This window comes from Tachypleus tridentatus, chromosome 8 (assembly GCF_004210375.1).
Source record: "Tachypleus tridentatus isolate NWPU-2018 chromosome 8, ASM421037v1, whole genome shotgun sequence".
NCBI lineage: Eukaryota > Metazoa > Arthropoda > Merostomata > Xiphosura > Limulidae > Tachypleus > Tachypleus tridentatus.
The window spans coordinates 20,253,556-20,273,213 of NC_134832.1; the positions used below are offsets into that span (position 1 = coordinate 20,253,556).

The following is a 19,658-nucleotide window of genomic DNA, read 5'->3' on the forward strand; positions in this document are numbered from 1 at the left end:
GAATGTCATGAATCAGGCTCAACTCATATCTGTACAGAAACAACATAATACGTTGTACGTGGCATAGCTGGAAATATTACGTGCTCAGGAATAAGCACTTAAAGTAACGAATGTCTTTAATCGGCAGAATAGTATGACTAATGTTCAAGACGAAAGTGTTCCTACGACACTTTGTGCTACTGTAGATTGATGTAGTTGGTCCTGATTTCAGCCAAAGGAGTGATAAGGTACTAAAATGACCGACGTATTACTTGAAGTAGAATAAATTGATAATATGGAGCATTCTTCTCATTCACTAGACTTCAATACAACTTAGCATACACAAAATGTTCTTGGGAGACACATCAAATTCTCTCACGTGTTTCCAGGCTCTAAAAATACTGTCAACTTTTTCAGTGATTTGATCAAAAATAAGTCAGAACATTATCAATACTTTTATTTTAAACACAGAATATTTGTGACAGACTGTTTATTTTGAAAATTGAAATAAATGTTGTCACGAAGTATAAAAATATAAAACCATATCTATCAAATTTTCATTTCTTTGAGAAGGGTGTATCATCAATCATTTGGATTTTAGATTATATGACTGATCATCAGATTCAAAATTCACATAGAAACGTATTTCGGTGTGTTTGATATTATAGCAGTTGTTTGGCCTATTGCGGTCCTAAAATTTATAAATTACGTTTCTAATGTAATTGTTTTGAGCAACAAATTCCAGAAACGTTTTTGGTAAGAGTCTATTTTGTGAAGATGTCATATGTCGATTGAATTCGGATGTAATAAACTTACACTTTAAGATAAAGATTATAAATACTTTTGGAAATAGTTTTTTTGCTAAATAAACTCTGGCATCTGTATATCGATTATTATCCATATCTAATACCTCTTCTTCCTATCTTGGCTTAACATCAATGAAAGATTTGTTTTATTTAATTTTATTTTTGTTGTTTGTTAGCATGTTATTTATATCGTATTCAGGTAATTTATCTTAAAATATTATTATAATGCAAATATGTTACCGTCTTGTAATTTTGTTTTCACTTCAGAAGAGGTTAGAGGTCTTTTTGATGTTTTGAAGTTGGTGTGAAAAATTCAAAACTGAAGTAGATATTAGGGTTAAGGCATTTCATTTTCTAAAGAGAAATTTGTGATAAATTATGTAGGATAAAACGCTTTAAAGTAGGTGAGTCTTTTGCTTTGGTGAAAAATTTAACAGAAAGAAGATCTCATTTAATCACTTAACTTTGTTGGTATTAGTAATAATATAACGTTATTTACAAACTAATGTGATACCGATCTATTAGGATTTATAATGCATGACATCGTAAGATGCAATGTAATTTTACTTAAGATTAAGCTCGCAAGTGATAAGACGTTAATATATATATATATGTATATAAACATGTTACTTTCTTTTCTAAAAAAGAAGTATCAATATCATAAATATATGCTGATATGCAACTGATTGTGGATATTATACTAGGCTTAAGCGTAGCTATAAAAATACGTAGGATAGTATACGTTAACTGCTCTAGCTTAATGCTAACGGACGTTATACTTATAGGTTAGTTGTTTACATTTTAAAATTTGTTGTTTTATCGCAAATTAAAGCATTTTTTTCATCTCTGCAGGCCTCAGAATGAACAATAATTTTACCCCAATGTAATAGAATAAAGCTAACATCTTTAACTTATTTGTAGTTGTACCTGCCTAATGCAGTGGTGTTACACGCCTACACTGTAAACTAGCGTGGAATTTGTCCTTTCATGCCTAACACCGTAAGTAAATGATGAAATCGTATTCGACTTTACGTTTATCCCATTTTTTCAGTATTTTCAATTAAATCATTACGGTTTTGAAAATAATTGTTCGTAAAACACTAATTCAAAAATAGAATGTTTCTGTCATAATTACCGCCAAAGACCCCTGCTGTTGATCTAAAATCTAAATAAAAGTAAACAACATATATCAAGAGAACTGAATTTCTTTTTCAGTATAACTTACAATATAAATGTGTAATGTCATTGTATTGCAAATTATATCCCAGCCAGCTTACCACACCTTTCAGTCATTTTTCAGAAACAATAATGTAAATAAATGTGTGCATTGAGAATGTTTTACTCGGGTAGTACGAACAGAACAATGAATTCATGCGTGCCATTTTTCCGCTGAAACGCGGATTTCCGCGGTTTTCAAACGGCCAACGATCACCCACGAGATTCGTGTAAATTCGAGGAGAAAATATGAAAGATTTGGGGGCCGGGTAGGTGGTTTTTGAGGAGAAATCGTATTTTTTCAATGTTTATTGCAGAAAAAAAAAATCTGACCGCCATCTTGGAGGCAGTCTCGTTTCGTCTCGTTGCAGGTCTCGTGGTCTGGTATCGTGTGCATACCAGACGATAAAATATTCTCTACGCTCCAAAGAAACAACAGCGATTGAAATGTTTAAAAGGAAAGATGTTCATTTTGATCCTGTAGACAAGAGAATGTGTAAGGACATTAGATCAGCAGCTTCAAAGTATATCTGAAAGCTGAGGGAGAATCAGAAGAAAAGGGCAGAAAGGCTTGAGGCCTATGGTTCTGTGAAATCTGGCCCAGCCACCTTGGCTAACGAAAAAGTCCAGAAAGCCGCAGAGGCACAGAGAGCTGCCAATTCAGAGAAGGAGAGAAAAAAAGCTCGGAAGAGAGCACTGGAAACCCTTGTCTCGAAAAAGAGGAAAGTAGCCAAGATTGATTAAAGGAAATTAAGTGATTTGAAATTTGACTGTAATTTATGCAGCAGAGCAGAAGTTGATATCAGTGACTGAAAAACATTTTATTATTATCTGCAGCATACAGTGCCAGTGGTTTATTTTAAAGCATATCATTAATTTTATTTTGAAGCAATGTCAAAGCTTTCCTTGATTTGCTGGTTCAGTTTGTATTGTGAAAGAATGAAAAATATACTGATATTGAGGTACCAGTAATTTACTGACAAGATTGTATAGATGAACAAGTTTTACTGTAGGTAGTCATGTAGAGTAATTTTAAGTAATTTGAAATTTTAATGGAATACATGCAGCAGAGCAGTAGTTGTTGATGTCAAATGGATCTTCATGAATGCAACCAGGAAAATAGCTATCAAGTGTTAGCACAATTGTGGATAATACCTTGGTGCTGTCCAGTTTTTTTAAATGCATATTTGAGCTTTAGAGCTTTGGAGACCAGTAGCTGCAACAAAGTCGGAGAACCACAGTTGAGTGGGTCATAGAAATGTACAGCATAGCTTTAGCCATTTATAATGGACCATATTACAGGAATCCATTGTCTCTTTGTGCTGATCAGGCTTTCCTGTGCTGCACAGCATGGAACTTCCATGCTTGACCAACATCCATCGTTTGCTCTTCGTGCAGCTAACAAAGGTAATCGTGGCACCATTCTGTTAGTATAATCTTCTACTTCGTAGTTTAACATTGCTGTAGTAAAAATTGTTTTAAGTCCCCTCATAATTTCTTGAGCTATTATATCTCATTGTATGTTGAGATAACCATATTATTTTAATGTTATTAAGTGGGCTATTATTCTTTGTAGATTTTTTAAAGTTCATTATTGTTTTAAAAGAAGTGTGCTGTACCCAGACAGTAAACATTCTACCATAAAGCTAATGACAAGTGTTTTACAAAAACTACAGCTGCAAAAAGTCGTTTGTTTGTTGTAGAGTATCTACATTCAGGAACAATGGAAATATGGCTATAATATACAGTTGCACGTTATACCTGAACTGAAGTATCCACCAAATCAAGCTTTAGAGATTTTGGTCACATTTCTTCTCTTTTCTAAAATGTATCTCAGAGCAGAAAATGATGCTGCTGTCTTGGAGAAGACTATTTGTTATATCACGCAAAACCAAGGAAACTGCTAACTGGTAAGGTCCAACCTTGTATTGATGCCACTTTTGTCAAATGACTGAGCGTAATGATTGTAGACAGAGCTCTTTATCATTTGCGGCTACTAGGCCTGACCAATGTCTCTAAGCTGTTTATTATTATATTATTATTATAACTATTATTATTTATTACTGTTATAGATTGCTCATTTATGACAGGATACAATTTTGAGTCATCCATGTCTGTGGATCTATCTGTGGCTAAACTGTGAACACTGTTAGTAAGTATGCTTGAAATCATTTTGTCATCTTTACAACCCAACATTTGTACAATGGCTGTAGTTTTGGTTCTAGCACAGCCCTATTTTTTCGCTATATCAGAGTATGGGAACATTTTCCTGAATAATCAGATGATGTCGAGAAAACCCACTTGTAGAGAAATATATATGCAAAAACGGCTATGTAAAATATTTTCTCAACCCAAACGAGCCGTTTTTGCATGTATTTTTTCTGAATAGATGTCCTGCATGATCGGCTACAGCTAGGGGTAAATTATGAGCAATGACGAATTGCGTGAACATCACTTCTGCATTTATGGTTTCATATTCTGAATTCTTACTCATAAATGTCGTTATATGCATCGTTTTTGTCTTCGCCCTATCCTTTTGTTGGTGAGATGCCGATTTTATATGTCTGGAACAATCGTTTATCCCGCCATGCGCCACAGAAAAATCGATGTGACAAACTGTACAAAACGCATGACTGTCACTGACTTTTGATGCAATGAGCGGATATTTTGCAATATACTCTTTCATAAATTTTTGATTCACAGTTTTAGTCCTTTTAGATTTGCCAGTAACAAGACAATCTGGTGAAAGAGGCCTCTTTTTTTCTACTTGTGAATGATCGCATCGGTGTTTCTATGCCGCTTAGAAAACGAGAAATACCCATCTACGCCAGCGCTGATTGGCTGACAAGTACTGATGACATAACTATGGATTCCTCCACGTACCCAGTATGGAGAAGCACCGCACTCAAACTATTGGTAGATGTCGGAGATACAAATATTTTTTTTTATTATTTGAAGCACAAACATGATTATCGCAAGTGGCCATTTGGACTATGTCTTTTATTTATTATCAACATTTATTTGTATCTCACTAGAAATTTTCTTTTCACCCCTTTAAAGCTCTCGGGGAACAATTTATCACTTTATTGTATAGGCCTATATAATATATAATAATTTGGGAGTTGCAACAAGTCGCAATATTTGTCTGTATGAGCATATAGTCGTAATGTATAGACGAAAATCGTAATGATTACACTCAAATCATAATGGTTGGCATCTCTGAAGACTCCATTTGTACCCACAGTATGACTTAGAAACTCAATAACTCAATTCTGTGTGTGCACGATCGTAAATTTTTTTGGGATAAGTTTCAAACCAGCTTTAGTTATCCCATGGAAGATTATTTTCAGTTTATCAGCTGTAGACTTAAACATGTGTCCAAACATTAAAATATCATCAGTGTAAATAGGCATCTCTTCCATTGCACGCTCTTAGATTTGAAATGTAACACAGTTCCAATGCAAAAAATAACTTTAAAATGGCGCCAGAGGCTAAAGTGTTAGTATAAATACAATTAATCACCAGTGCATTGTGACATTCATATGTTCATGGTAAGGAAAAGGCATTAGCATGAATTACTATGTTCAGCCTTCTAAATTCAAACACATACTCTTGTTATACATTGCTTTTTCTGACAAGCAGTACTTGATATAAAGCAAGCACTCATACGTGGCTCCATTCGTTAACATTTAATGACTACATTTCTAGCATCTCAGGAAAGGTGACACTTTAGTTGCTTTATTAGAAGTATCTGGTATGTATCTTTTTATTGGTGATTCACTTTTTGATCCAGTTATTCATGTATATCCACAAATATATCAGCATAGTGAAGAAAGAAGTAACTGAGTTACTCTCGCTGCATTAGAATTACATTGTCTGCACAACCCTCAGTCAATGATCTCAGATGTGTTTTAAGTTGCCTAATTAGTCATAGTGCAATGGAATTAATTACATTCTTACTATTAGTCTCATTATTTCCACTTTGGTTGCAATATCTGTGATCATTCCCGTATAAAGCTAGATAGATGATTTCTCATGATTATAAAACAACTCTTGGACTTTTATTGTACAGGTAACTAATGCTAATGCTGCCTGCTTTCTGGATAGGAAATGATTCATTTCATTTTGGCTTTCATATCCAGATTAAAAGGTGCTGATGCACTGGACTTTAGCCATAGTAAACCATAGATATATTGTTATTCCTTTTTCTGCATACATTGATGCAGTTCATTCTTCCTGGGCTCAATTTGGTGACATAACTTTCCAACCAAATGTCAGTTAACCAGTTGCACGGGCAAAAACTAACTAATAATGTCCTTAATATGTACATGAGAATGGTAATGCTGAATCACGTGTTGAAGATCTCATGTTTTTGTCTAAGATAAATATTTCCTTAAGAACCAGAGGCATGCCTTTCCACTTTACACAAGCCAGTTTGGTGGTCTTACTTTGAATGCTTAAATTAATGCAAGATATACCCCTCTTCTGGCTCATCCCGTATCAGCCAGGAATTTATTTCTCAATTTTTTACAGTTACAGGCACGTAAGTACCAAAATTCAACCAACCTTGAGAGAACTGGGCTGCCACCAAACCTTTGGCACAAGCTACCTGTTGTGGCCTCCAAGTCAATGATCAGGCTTGACTTGGACTTCGTTAGTTTTCTTGAACTGTAGCGGTACCATTTACTTCTTATTATTGTTTCTTATGTGTCTGATGAACTTTGTGTGAAAACCAACAGTTTTACTCACTCCACTGTTTGGCAAAGTATGGGTATTTTTTATTTTCCAGTATTTTTGGAGTTATTGGCTAGAATTGATAGCCTTGCCAACTTTAATGCTTAAAATGTATGAGTAGTGCTGGGTCTCTGGCACTTTTTGAACTATTCGTTGGAAGTGCTTGTCTGTCTGTTTTGGCTGCTTGGCAGAATAACCCATCATACACCACATAAAGTAAACATTCAACTTTTATTAGGAACAATGTTCAGATGGAGGCATGATTAACAAAGGCTGTCACGTTTTGTTTCACTTGTTTTATGTTCAGTCATATACCGTATATTTTATCACATTAATGTGATTTTTTCTTAACAAGTTTTGTGGGTTATGAATTGAAATCCCATCACAGAACGTACTTGTTCCATTAGCTCTAACAAGTTGTTATATGACAGTCAAATCTCTGTTCGTTATTACAGAAAAGTGGTATGTGTAGACTAGCTATCTTCCCTCTAATCTGTAATTTTCAGATTAGCGACAGCTAAGCCTAAAAGCCCTTACATAGCTTTGTCTGAATTTCAACACAACTGAAATAAAATTTTATAAACATTATTTCTTTTTACAAGTAATTTTGATTTTGCTTCTATACAGGTTAGGAGCCAATTTTAGGTGATTCCATGTAGCATACAAATTGAAAAATTAAAAGTCACTATTATAATTTCTAGTTTAGAGCTAAGGCTTTCTACTTTTTAGGGATATTTTGTTATAGATTAAGTAAAACAAAAACCTAAATTAGTTTCATTTTTTTTAAAACTTTAAAAGAAAATTATCTGGTTAAATATTTTAAGTTGGCTTATATCATGCTTAACTATGTTATTTTCAGGCCTGGCATGGCCTAGCGCGTAAGGGGTGCGACTCGTAATCCGAGGGTCGCAGGTTCGCGCCCGCTTCGCGCCAAACATGCTTACTCTCCGAGCCGTGGGGGCGTTATAATGTGACGGTCAATCCCACTATTCGTTCGTAGAGTAGCCCAAGAGTTGGCGGTGGGTGGTGATGATTAGCTGTTTTCCCTCTAGTCTTACACTGCTAAATTAGGGACGGTTCGGTGCAGTGGGCTACCAACCTACTTACTTAAATACTTGTTGAAGAATCCGCAAGCGATTGCGGCCCCATGTTCCTAGATGGAATCTAATGGTGATAACTAACTAATAACTATGTTATTTTCAGTTAACCCATTTTTAATTTGCAGTCTAATACTAATATATATATACAGATATTATAAACTTTTTTTTACTAGATGCAATCCGTTGTAAGGATTATATGAAACTTAAGCATAACACTGAAATATATGATATATAAAAAGTAGTCTAGCTTAATGCTAACGTTAGTCATTTTTCTTCCTAATTATCGCATTTTGATGGTTATTGGTTTAATGCAAATTAAAGCTTTTTGTTATCTTTAAATAAATTTCAGACTTTATGTAAACAGCAGTTTCATTCATTGTGAAATAGTTTAAACTTAGATACATTTAAGTTGTAGCATTTCTTTGACATGCAACAATTTTATTTAAAATCTAAACTCCCGAATGGATATTTTAGGACCAATATATCCAAATTGCTCTTTTTACACACATTTTAATTTGAAAATCATAATTGGCTACTTATAAAGATTGTCAAGAAGAATAACCTGTAGTCAAATGTCGTGTAGTCTGACACAGAAACCAAATTCTTCAGGACAAATTCCTTTCTAAAATAAACTTAATACCAATTGGAGTTTGGATTTTAGGCAAAATTGTTTCAAAGAAATACTAAAACTTAAATGTATTTATATTTAAACTATATTAAGCTGTATTAAAGCTAGACAATTAGTGGTATTTGATGACTACAATTAACTGTTTAGTATCATGTTCACCAAACTGTGGTATATACTACAAAAATATATTGGCAACAGGTTGTGCTTTCTTCTAGTTAGCCGCTCAAAAAATTAATTGCTGTGGCAGATTGTCTTGGTTGCGTTGATATAAAAAGTGTGGTCACAATGAGTCTGTAAAGTTTTGTGTGTGGACTATATTCTTTAGAGTAGATGTCAATGACTTGGTGATGGTAAATTTCCAATAAACAAACAGATTACATTCCACTTATTTTAAAATAATATATTAAAACAAGTCAAAGTATATGTAAATGATAGTCACACCGTTAGTTATCACAGATGTATCCAGAGCTATAAATGATTGTCTTCCTTTTTCGTCAAAGTCCATACAGTCCCGCTCAATTACTTTAGAACACAATTTGTCAAGAAGAGTTAAACATGCTGTGATAATTTAATTTTAAAATCAAAATTATAACTGTAGATTACCATAGTTTTATTCAAAGGCTTAAATAATTGTCTCTTTTTTATTTTGTCATATTTCACATAGGCTGGTTCAGTTACTTTGTAATACAAGTGAAAAGCAAAATATGCTTCACTTTTGTGTTATTATAGTACAATTTGTGATAATTTCGCATTAAAATTGCCATTATATGCTCTTTGTAACTTAACTGAAAGTAATACAATCTAGATGTATCTAACAATTGAATTACAGTTTGGATGCATATTTAATGCCCAGTATAGTCCTATAATGTTCCACATATTGGGAAATATGATACAGTAATTATAAATTAAAGCAAGATAACTTAAAAGATACTAAAAGCATGATGCAATAATATAACAATCACCAATTCATAACTATTGAACTACATAGTGTATGTTAGCAAACAATTACATAATCAAACCTGTCATAAATTATCACTTCTAACAACAACTAAGTTTAACACTTATGCTATATTTAAATTGGAACAGCTACTGTATATCTAACGATCATGGAGAGCTATGAGGAGAGATTGTGCCAACTAATTCACCTGAAAAGCAATACAACTGACCATTAATGTAGACGCACGAACACTTTCTGCCTCTCCTATGTTTGGTTATTTGTTTATAAACAGTTTATGTCTTGTTCAATTTACATAAAAATTTATGTAGATGTATGTTAGTATAATATTTATAATATACCATACTTTCGTTATCCTAATCGTGATGCCTTTTAAGTTATGAGGAAAAAACTACTATCGACTAAGGGGTACGAACACTGTCTGTCGTAACTGTAACACTAAAATGTTTACTTTAATTATAAGTATATACCGTTTGTTTATATAGATGATTTTTGTGTATATTTCAATTCTAAAAATGTATCCTTATTAAAAGACAGTTATTTAACATCTTTATTTTTCCAGTATTTAATGTTAATAGTCTTGGAAACCGTTTGTTAAGATGGCCAATTACTAAATATGTCATCATGGAAATATCTCAGCGTAATCAAACAGAAAACGGTAAGTAAGATTGTTTAGTTTTGATGGATAACATACACGCGATGAAATGTAGTATATGTAAGTTTTCATTAGAAGTGTTTTGACTGTTATTATACCTTTCAATGTTTCTTTTTCCCTTAACATTAACGAACACTCATAGTTTCATTAATTCAATTATTACTATTGCGAGATATGTTTAAGTTTTGAGACCCGCAATGTGCTCAAGAATGTAAATTTATACATTATGTTACATGATTAATTAACTTATTAGATATAATGGACGTGAAAAAGGTATTGTGATAATGATTTATAGTATTTATATAAAATTTATAGCAAATATTCTAAGGGCTGAACACCTTTATGTCTATATTAATTAATATAGACTTGCGCGATATTCAAAACAAAAATTTATCTGCAACGCCCTCTACAACCTCCTACCCGTCATACTCTCGTCCCCAACATAGACTCTCTATGACTATGTTAACCTGAAGATGAGTTAAGAAGGTCGAAACGTTGTTCTGTACTCTATTTTAATCAAAGTTTTAATATCTACACCTGTCGTCATTTGAATGCATTTTTACTTCAATTCGGTTTCTCGTCATCGTGAAATAAAACTTTTGTTTTGTAAATGGTCAACAGATGGCTCTAGTCGCCTTATAACTCTTAACTACTTTGCTGCAAAATATTGCAAGTAACTCAACTGTGAACATTCGCTGCAAGATTAATAGGACAACTTAGAAGTCTCAAATCAGTCTCATTGTTTACAGGGGCTACTAGCAAATTACTTTTCAGAGATGTAGTGAATATATTCATTATTATTATTTTTGAATGAGAATATAAAACTATTATTATTTACTGTAGATGTTCTCATAATAGCGTTTTCTATTATGTGTTTTGGTTACTAAAAGCTTTTCTGGCATTATTAAATGTTTATTATACACTTTAGGATGGAGATAACATTGATAATAACATAGAAATGGTCTGAAACATATACTTCAGATTAAAGACGAAATTACAGAAGTACAAATTAAAATCTTCATAAGGATTTTACGAAATATATTATTGTACTAGTTATAAGACAAAAATGATATTGAAAATAAATGTTGTAGAAAGGTTTCATTAAAATGTATTCCACTTAAAACACTAAACATCGTGAAAGTTCAGAATGTTGAGTGTTGTGCGCCAAATGAAAAACATTTAATATAAGTTATTACCTTTTCAGTTTCTTTTTGTTCCATTTTGAAAACCTTTAGGAACTTGTAGAGATGATGAAATTCAACTTCTGTCAATGTGATACACCGCTGTAGGAAAAAAGTTTCATTTCACATTATCAGACTTAAGTAAGTTTGTGATTTCAGTTTCAGTTTAGGAGAACATATTCGTAAAGGTCAGAAATAACTGCTACAGTTTTATAGAAAAAGGCCAGAATTTTGTACACGTAATGCAGGCTACCGTATATTCATCAGCAACTTGTTTATGTTAAAAACGTTTTGGATAAATGTTATCATAGCCCTGCTTGACCAGTTTGTGTAGCATGTTTTAGGTGAGGAAGTTGGATGAAGGCTGTGAAAGTGTCTGTAAAAACAAAGTATTGGTATGCTTTACCCTTCTCTTCTGCTTTGACACTATGTTATATTGATATGATATAAGATGTTTAGTTTTTTTCTTACTAAAAAATGAATGCTTAAAACATATATGTTAAACTTGCAAATTCACGGATTAAACTTAAGAAAAAAAGTATTCCGTATGAATTGGAGTATTGTGATAAAGTATTAGTTTAGTGCAATATCTTCGTCTACCAGTTGATACAGGTGTATAAGAACATATATAGTTACGGAAAAAAGAAGGGATAAAAAGACTATATTTGCCATTGGAATATTATCTTGAAACAATAAGTTTTAGGAATATAGTTGTATAATTATAAGTTTGCAAATCATATCAAATGTTTAATTTGTTCCCATATGATTTGTACATAGTATGGCGTGATAGCATAGAGGATTTCAGAGACTGCATTACGTAATATTGAATACGTTCTTTTAGCGTTGGTTAATTGTAAAAATCCTGTTTCCAATGAGCCAGGGAGTTATGACATGATGCTTACATTTTTTAACAGCAATATCTGTTGTTGTTACGTGATAAACAGTTATGAATTGAAAGTCATTTTGCATATTTCCTTTTTTTTCTCATAAATATGTTCTACATGTACAGTACATCTGTTCAAAAACCCAAAGCTGTAGTAGATTGAATGGTTCTCTCACAACTTATAAATTTTTACTGTTTGTTTGTTTAAAGTTGAGCACCAAACTAAACGATTGGGTATCAGCGCTCTGCCCACTACGAGTATACAAGGTTTCTAGCCTTGTAAGTCCGCTGTGCCACTGGCAAGTAAGTTTCTACTGAACCAATTCTATTTTTGTCACGAAATCAAAGTTTTTCTTTCCAAATATGTATATACACATCTTACACATTTTTATATCACCCCTTCCCTCTCGGTATATCTGAAGTCTTATAATGATAGAAATAGGGTTTTGATGTTCTCATTAGGCAGAGCATAGATAGCCCGTTTTGTAGCTTTACGCTTAACAACAACAACAAAAAACTATTTATCAACTTCTTATATACTGCAGAAGATATAACCAACTAGAATATTTCATTCCTAATGTAGACTTTTAGTGATAGGACTTAGTGAATTTCAACAACACGATTTGTAGTTTTTAGTATTTGATAATATGAAATGTTACTGAAGTTCAAACTATAATAGTATTAAAGGTTTATGTAAAAATTGAGAGTACACGTGCGTTTTATTTGTCATACAGCTGAGCACACATTTTCTCACCGTATTGATTAGATAGGGGGAAGTATTATTATTATTATTTTTGTGGAACCTGAAGTATGTATTACATATCATTTTATTCTTATAATAGTAGGGACTATCAATTCTAAACACCTTAGGTTTCTTTATGTTTTCATAAAGGAATGTAACAATTATAAGAACAGTAACTTCAACCTCAGAAAATAAGACACGTTTGAAGTAATCCGTTTTTATTTTTAATTCGCTTTTCTTGCTTTACTGTTTCATTAAGAGCAATTGTCTTTCCACATCTGGCTGTAGGCGGTAACTTGTAATATTGAACGTAGAACATTGTGTACTTCAACATTCATATCTGCTTTGTTTTATTTAATTCTAATTATGAAACTTGTGAATACAAACTAAACCTAATAGACGATACATCGTCCAAGATGTGCAGTTTTATGCTTTTACTCCGATAAATTAAACTCGTAAAGTTTTGAAAGTATGTTAACCATTAGTTTTCCTCAATACATCATATATTTTTAGCTTTAACAGTCAGAACGAAAGAAATGAGTATTAGCTTTCATGAAATTTTATTTGAAAGTTTTATTTTTTTAACGCACGCATTAGGAGTACAAGTTTAGATCTGATTTATGTTTTGTATATTTTGTATCTCAGAACAGTTGGTACGGATATTAACACTTTTACTGATAAGCAGAGAACAACGTTTCGACCTTCCTAGGTCATCTTCAGGCTATTCTGAAGAATTTTTTTATTTGTATTTTTACTTGGGAGATAAGAACACTGTGAAATATTGTGTAAATTAACATACCCGGAAAACAATACTTCTATGATTTTGTTTTGAAAGGAAATTCAGGATTTTTTGTAAATTTAAGTGTGAGGAATACTTAGTAATTAATGAAAATATTATAACACGGAAGTATAACGTTCATGCGCATTTAATAAACTCTGTTTATTCTTCTTAGGAAGTAAAATCAGAGCTAGATATTTGTATTTACATATTTAATATTTTAATATAACATCTCTTATGTATGATCCTGTGAAAAGATTAATTTTTTTCAATAAAATGTATTTGTAATAGATCTGACGGAAAAAAAGACATGATGAACTGAACTGCCAAACATATATACAAAACAGGAAATACCAAACCTTTGTGTGTGGTTATATGTACACATTTGAAGCCTGATGTTTTTAGGAATCATACTTCTTTTAATCTTTTTCTACCCTTATTTCACCAGTTAAACTTCTAGACACATGGATCTGGCGAGCAAAGATTGCAATAGCTTTGAGCATTATCCAGAGTAAACCTCCTGATGTAACGGATGAAGAATACATCGTGCATTTAGCGTGTAAGATGCACAGACAACAAGAGGAAACGAATCAGAGGTGCCAAGCATTAGAGAAAAATGTTTTGTTCTTGAAACAGAAATTATTAATAATGGAATTTGGAGGTGAGGGAGATAGTTCGCCTGAAACATCGGGGATCCAGTCGGAATCGGACACACTATCAACAGGTAAAAAACACGAATTTACACGTTACATAAACAGCATGAGCTATATCATTTCTGTTACCCCAATAAATTAAACTCATTTATAAACTATGTATTATTAATAAATTGGCATTACATACATGAACAGACATTCTGCGTAGGTTTTGTTATATATTAATTTCCACTAATAACATAAAGTTCCTAATGTGTTCGAATTCAGCATATCTGGTTTACTACATAGGGAGCAACAAGTCAAATAATAGATCAGACCTATAATTTCTTGGCGGATTTTTTCTTTTCGTAACTAAATTACACGTTTTGATGAGAAAAAGAAAATTTCACATATAAAAACACTTAGTAATATTTCTTTTATGTACTTCTAGGAACATTAAAAATACCGTAAAAGTGATGCAGTTTTGTTGTTAATAGGTTTCAAATATTGAGATGTTATTAAATTTAAAAAAGATACTAAATTTATTAATATTAAATTCAATTTAAATACTTGCTATATTTGACTGTAATACAGACAGAAGAAAAATATTACGGACTAGCACAGAACATTAAAAATATGATGTTACTAATGTACATCTCTGTAATATGAAGAGAAAAATCAGATTGGAAAAAAGTTAGTCATATCATATTAATATAATATGCTATGTTAATATTGGATTTCTGTTATAGACTTGTAAATAAATATTTAAATGGTTGTGGTATAATTGTCACCAATTTACATATATTTTACAGATGAACATTTAATGAAACGTAGAAGTGAAAACAAATTACAAAATTCAACACATTTCGAAAAGCAGGAACGAAACAGTACACCAGAGCTTACAGTAAAACATCACACCAATTTTTTCACTGGACTGCTATCTCTAAAGTCCAATATGAAAGCAGCCAACTGTGAAACTGTGAGAATCTCTGATGTTTCAGTACAAGATACCATAATAGAATCGTTACAAGGTCTTCTCGAATTTATTTCTTCTGATGTTGGATTTGAGTTAAAAGATGTTACACTTGAGGAAGCTCTAGATGTCGTCAAAAAACTATTTCATTCAACTTTTCTTGATTCATATCGTGAAAAATTGCAGAATATATGCGAAAATTTTGTAAAATCTGTTGCTAAAGCTATCATGGAAAGCACGGATATAAATCAGGTATTTTATCTATCTTTTAATTCGGTTATTTATCTTGTTCAGAAAGATGCATTGTAATTGGCTTCTACTTATTTCACGAAAAAATATAGTGAAACATTTTTCAATAGACTAATGATGTGTTTCGGCTAGTAACATGATTCACAGCTGACAAATTTAATGGAGATTAATCAGTTTCTCCTGTCATGTACAGCTTCAGTTCAAATATATTTTACAGAGATGGTGGAAATAAACTAAAGATATCTACTAGTGGGGACTCAAGAATTGAGTTAAGATGAATTTATGATCTATATTACAGTAAATGTTTTTTTTTTCGCAATACCAAAAGTTATTACACATTTAACTTGTTAAATCTTATATACGTTTGCGTCTCATTCCCTTCTCAAAGTGTATATTAGTCGAAGTTTTGGATAGTTGGTTAGACATTGTGTACATTTCCGTGAAAATCAAAAACAAACAAATTTACGGGTCTGTACTTCTTTCAGTTTAGCGCTGAGTTCTGAAAATAAATACTTAGGATATAAAACTCAGAATTAAGTAAACTGCGTAAATAAAATATGAATATAAAACTAAGTTTTGTTTCGCTCAACCTGTTTTATATATATATAGTGAAAATAATTACATTTTAATGAGGTTAAATGGTAAAATAAGTAAAATCATAAGGAAGAACTGAATGATAAACACCAAATCTAAACTCCTGACTAATTATATGTTGTTTTAATTCCAAAACAAGCCGAAACAAAAACAAACAAAGAACGAGGCACTGCATATCCAGGTGGTTAAGGCGCTTGACTCGTAATCTGAGGGTCGTGGGTTTAAATCCTCGTCACATCAAATATGCTCGCCCTTTCAGCCGAAGCGTTATAATATGACGTTCAATCCCACTATTCGTTGGTAAAAGAGTAGCTCAAGAGTTGGTGATGGGTGGTGGAGATTAGCTGCTTTCCCTCTAGTCTTATACTGCTAAATTAAGGACGGCTAATGCAGATAGCTCTCGTGTAGCTTTGCGCGAAATTAAAAAACAAACAAATTGCATTAACTGAAAATATCCCAGGGTACAAGCTACAATGTGGAATTATAAAAGAACGTCTAAACGTCATTCTTTAACAACGAAAAGGCAATTATATCTAAGATAAACATATGGTGAAAAACTGAATTTCATTTTAAAAACTGATCATGAAAGTTCGATAGCATTAACTATTACCACAATGGTTAATTTGTAGTGTTTAGTTAAAATTTTTAATAGCTTCATTTTAGTGCTACATGCTACTTGAATTTCCATACGTATATATTTGTGTACAGGCATAGTCCCCTTTTACTCAAACATGTCTGTAGCCAGTACTTAATATTCTCAGGTAATAAGTACGATGATGTTCCAGCTGAAAGTTGATTTAGCATTATGTGTAGGATTAGAATCCGTGGAGGTGAACTGTTCCAGGGCTGGTAGTATCAGTAAAATTCGTACTCAGTATATTATCTGACTTTTTTCGTGTTTTCCCGGTATATGTTCTTTAATTATTATACAATTGATTTTGATTATCTCTAAATATATTTTTGTAGGCAACACTTACTCAGTTGTAATTTGGCTTTCATGTTGAAATAAGTGTGCGAGTAACGCCTAAATTCTGGTATTATATACTAAGTTTTTTTTTTTTTTTGTTAATGGGTAAGTAATCGAATAATATGGATGTGTTTTACATTTATATCACACATTCAGAGTTATATTATAACGATTTTCAATATGCAAATCAGCAAGTCACATGAAAGCTATATCCGATATAAAGTCATGGTAGAACAGAATGTACCAGAACTACAACGTGACATTGTTTGACATATTAGATAGTGTAATACCACCTAAAATTTATGGATTTTGAGAAAGGCGTGTAGTTTTGGGTTGCAAAAAATACTAAAAAGACACCTGCTTGGTAAGCATGTACCGTCTTGTAACAAGCGAAGGTTCACAAATACAAATGTCAGCTGTACATCTGTTTTAGGCAACTACACAAAGCAAGAGAGAAAGATCTCTGTCTGGGAAAGTGGTTTAAGTCTCTTCCACCACATACTCATTCAGCCGTTAGGTAAGACTAGAGAAAAGGCAGCTAGTCATCACCACCAACCGCCAACTCTTGTGCTACTCTTTTACCAACGAACAGTGGTATTGACCGTCGCTTTATAACGTCCCCACGGTTGAAAGGGCGGACATGTTTGGTGTAACAGAGATTTAAACCCATGACCCTCAGATTACGAGTCGAATGCCTTAACCACCGGCCATGCGGGGCCGAAAGTGGATCTGTAAAGCAGTAGTTGCTTCTGTGCTAACGTTGGTTAGTTGTTTTTGGAGAGTAAAGTTCTTATTCTTTTCACTAAGGTATAAAACTTGTCCAAGTTGGGATGCATTATGTAATACTGCTAGGTCAAATGAAATAAAAAACGGTCTTTAATGGGAACTGGTGTACTTAGTTTCAACATTATATAAAACACCACACAGCGTTTTGTTTATTTTGTTTTTTTCTGTGTTCTTTAAGAGAGAATTTCGAATGAGAAGTCTTCTAATTAAATTCTGGCTCCATTTTATCGCTCTAAAACTGTTTTAAATTTTGTTTTCTGTTAGAAGCCATGTAAGAGATTTATCTGTGTGTCTTATGTTCTAATGCTTAATCTGTTAGTACTTTGAACTTCTTGAATCTACAAACGTTGTACAAATAACATAAAATCTGCTGTAAAGGATATGTCTCTGTTTTTTTAAAGAGATTATTTATTTCATTCTATTAATTAAGTAATGCAAAAATAATTGTCAATGTCACCTAAAGGTGTTGATGGTAAACCAAAATTATTTTTAACGAAGCGTAAGGCTCAAAGTGGACGCAATAAAAAAAATTGTTTTGAAGAAATATCCATCATTGCTTGTAGTAATAAACGATGATTTCAGAGTTGTTGTTATTTTTCAAATTCTTTTTCTTCCGTCTTTTTTTTAGCATTACTTACAGGACCGTCGAAGCTATATACTTTCATCGTTAGCGAAAAGTGTAGCACTGGTGGAATCAGTTTTTGAGACTTTGCTGACAGAAGTTATTAAATTTTCCACGCACCTTCGAGACTGTGACAGAACTGGGTTGACAGTAGAGCCAGCATCGTTCGAAAATGTATTTTATATACTTCAAACCCTGGAAGACATTTTGAAAATTTTAGCGTCAGATCTGTCCATTCAAGAACAAGTGTCAATAAAGAAAAATGTTTCGTGGAATAGCTGGCATAGACATCTGGATCAGGCGTCTCTATATATAACCGAAAAGTATCCTTTATTTGCGGTTTCAATTTGGAATGTCCAATTTCAGTTGGAGTGCATGATTGCTGAGTAAAATTGTTGTTTTCTAAGTAACCGTATTTTCCTTACGTTTAAAAAGTGATTGAAAATACTTACTTTGAAAAATATTATTAAACTTTATTGCTATGTTTGCTTGCTTCTATTTTACTGTGTAGTATATATTCACTACTGCTGTGATACTGAAATATCCAGTAAGAATTGGTTATGAGTAAATATTTTGAACTTTCGTTTAATCACATTATTGACACAAATAGTCTGTATCTGGAGTTAAATTAGACCTTTAACTTAATCCTCCAGTAAACAGTGTTGTCCACATTGTTGGTTTGATTTTGAATTTCGCGCAAAGCTACACGAGGGCTATCTGCCACAGTTGTCCCTAATTTAGAAGTGTAAGACTTGAGGAAAGGCAGCAAGTCATCGTCATCTACCGTCAATTCTTATGCCTCTCTTTTATCATTGAATAGTGGGATTGTACGTCACATTATAACGCCCCACGGCTGAATGGTCGAGCATGTTTGATGCGACGGGGATTCAAACCCTCGACTTTCAGATTGTCCACATGGATCACACAGATTTATAGTAAAGAAATTGAAGTAATTTTAATTTGTAAATTCTTTAAAATTTGTATGTGGATGCTTAAGTTAGGAAAAATAATCATCAGAGTTATAAAGCTTTAAAATATCATCTAGAAATTAAAAAGTGAGAGCAGTAGAGAAATTGAAGAGAAAAACACATATCAGTAAACTAAGAAAGAATAATTTTCAATCCTCATAGATGTCACATAGTATCTTGAAATAGTTATTACACACAAAATATTGGTGTT

At 32.5% G+C, this 19,658-nt stretch overlaps 1 protein-coding gene across 1 annotated transcript; it reads left to right on the plus strand.

Annotated features, from left to right (window-relative positions):
• Positions 1-1,053: 1,053 nt before the first annotated feature.
• On the plus strand, positions 1,054-19,017 carry LOC143224108 (meiosis-specific protein MEI4-like). Its single transcript, XM_076452566.1, has 5 exons — positions 1,054-1,189; positions 9,980-10,075; positions 14,105-14,380; positions 15,101-15,513; positions 18,486-19,017. The coding sequence occupies exons 2-5, from the start codon at positions 10,042-10,044 to the stop codon at positions 18,867-18,869; spliced, it is 1,107 nt and encodes a 368-aa protein (XP_076308681.1). The 5' UTR covers positions 1,054-1,189; positions 9,980-10,041; the 3' UTR covers positions 18,870-19,017.
• Positions 19,018-19,658: the final 641 nt, after the last annotated feature.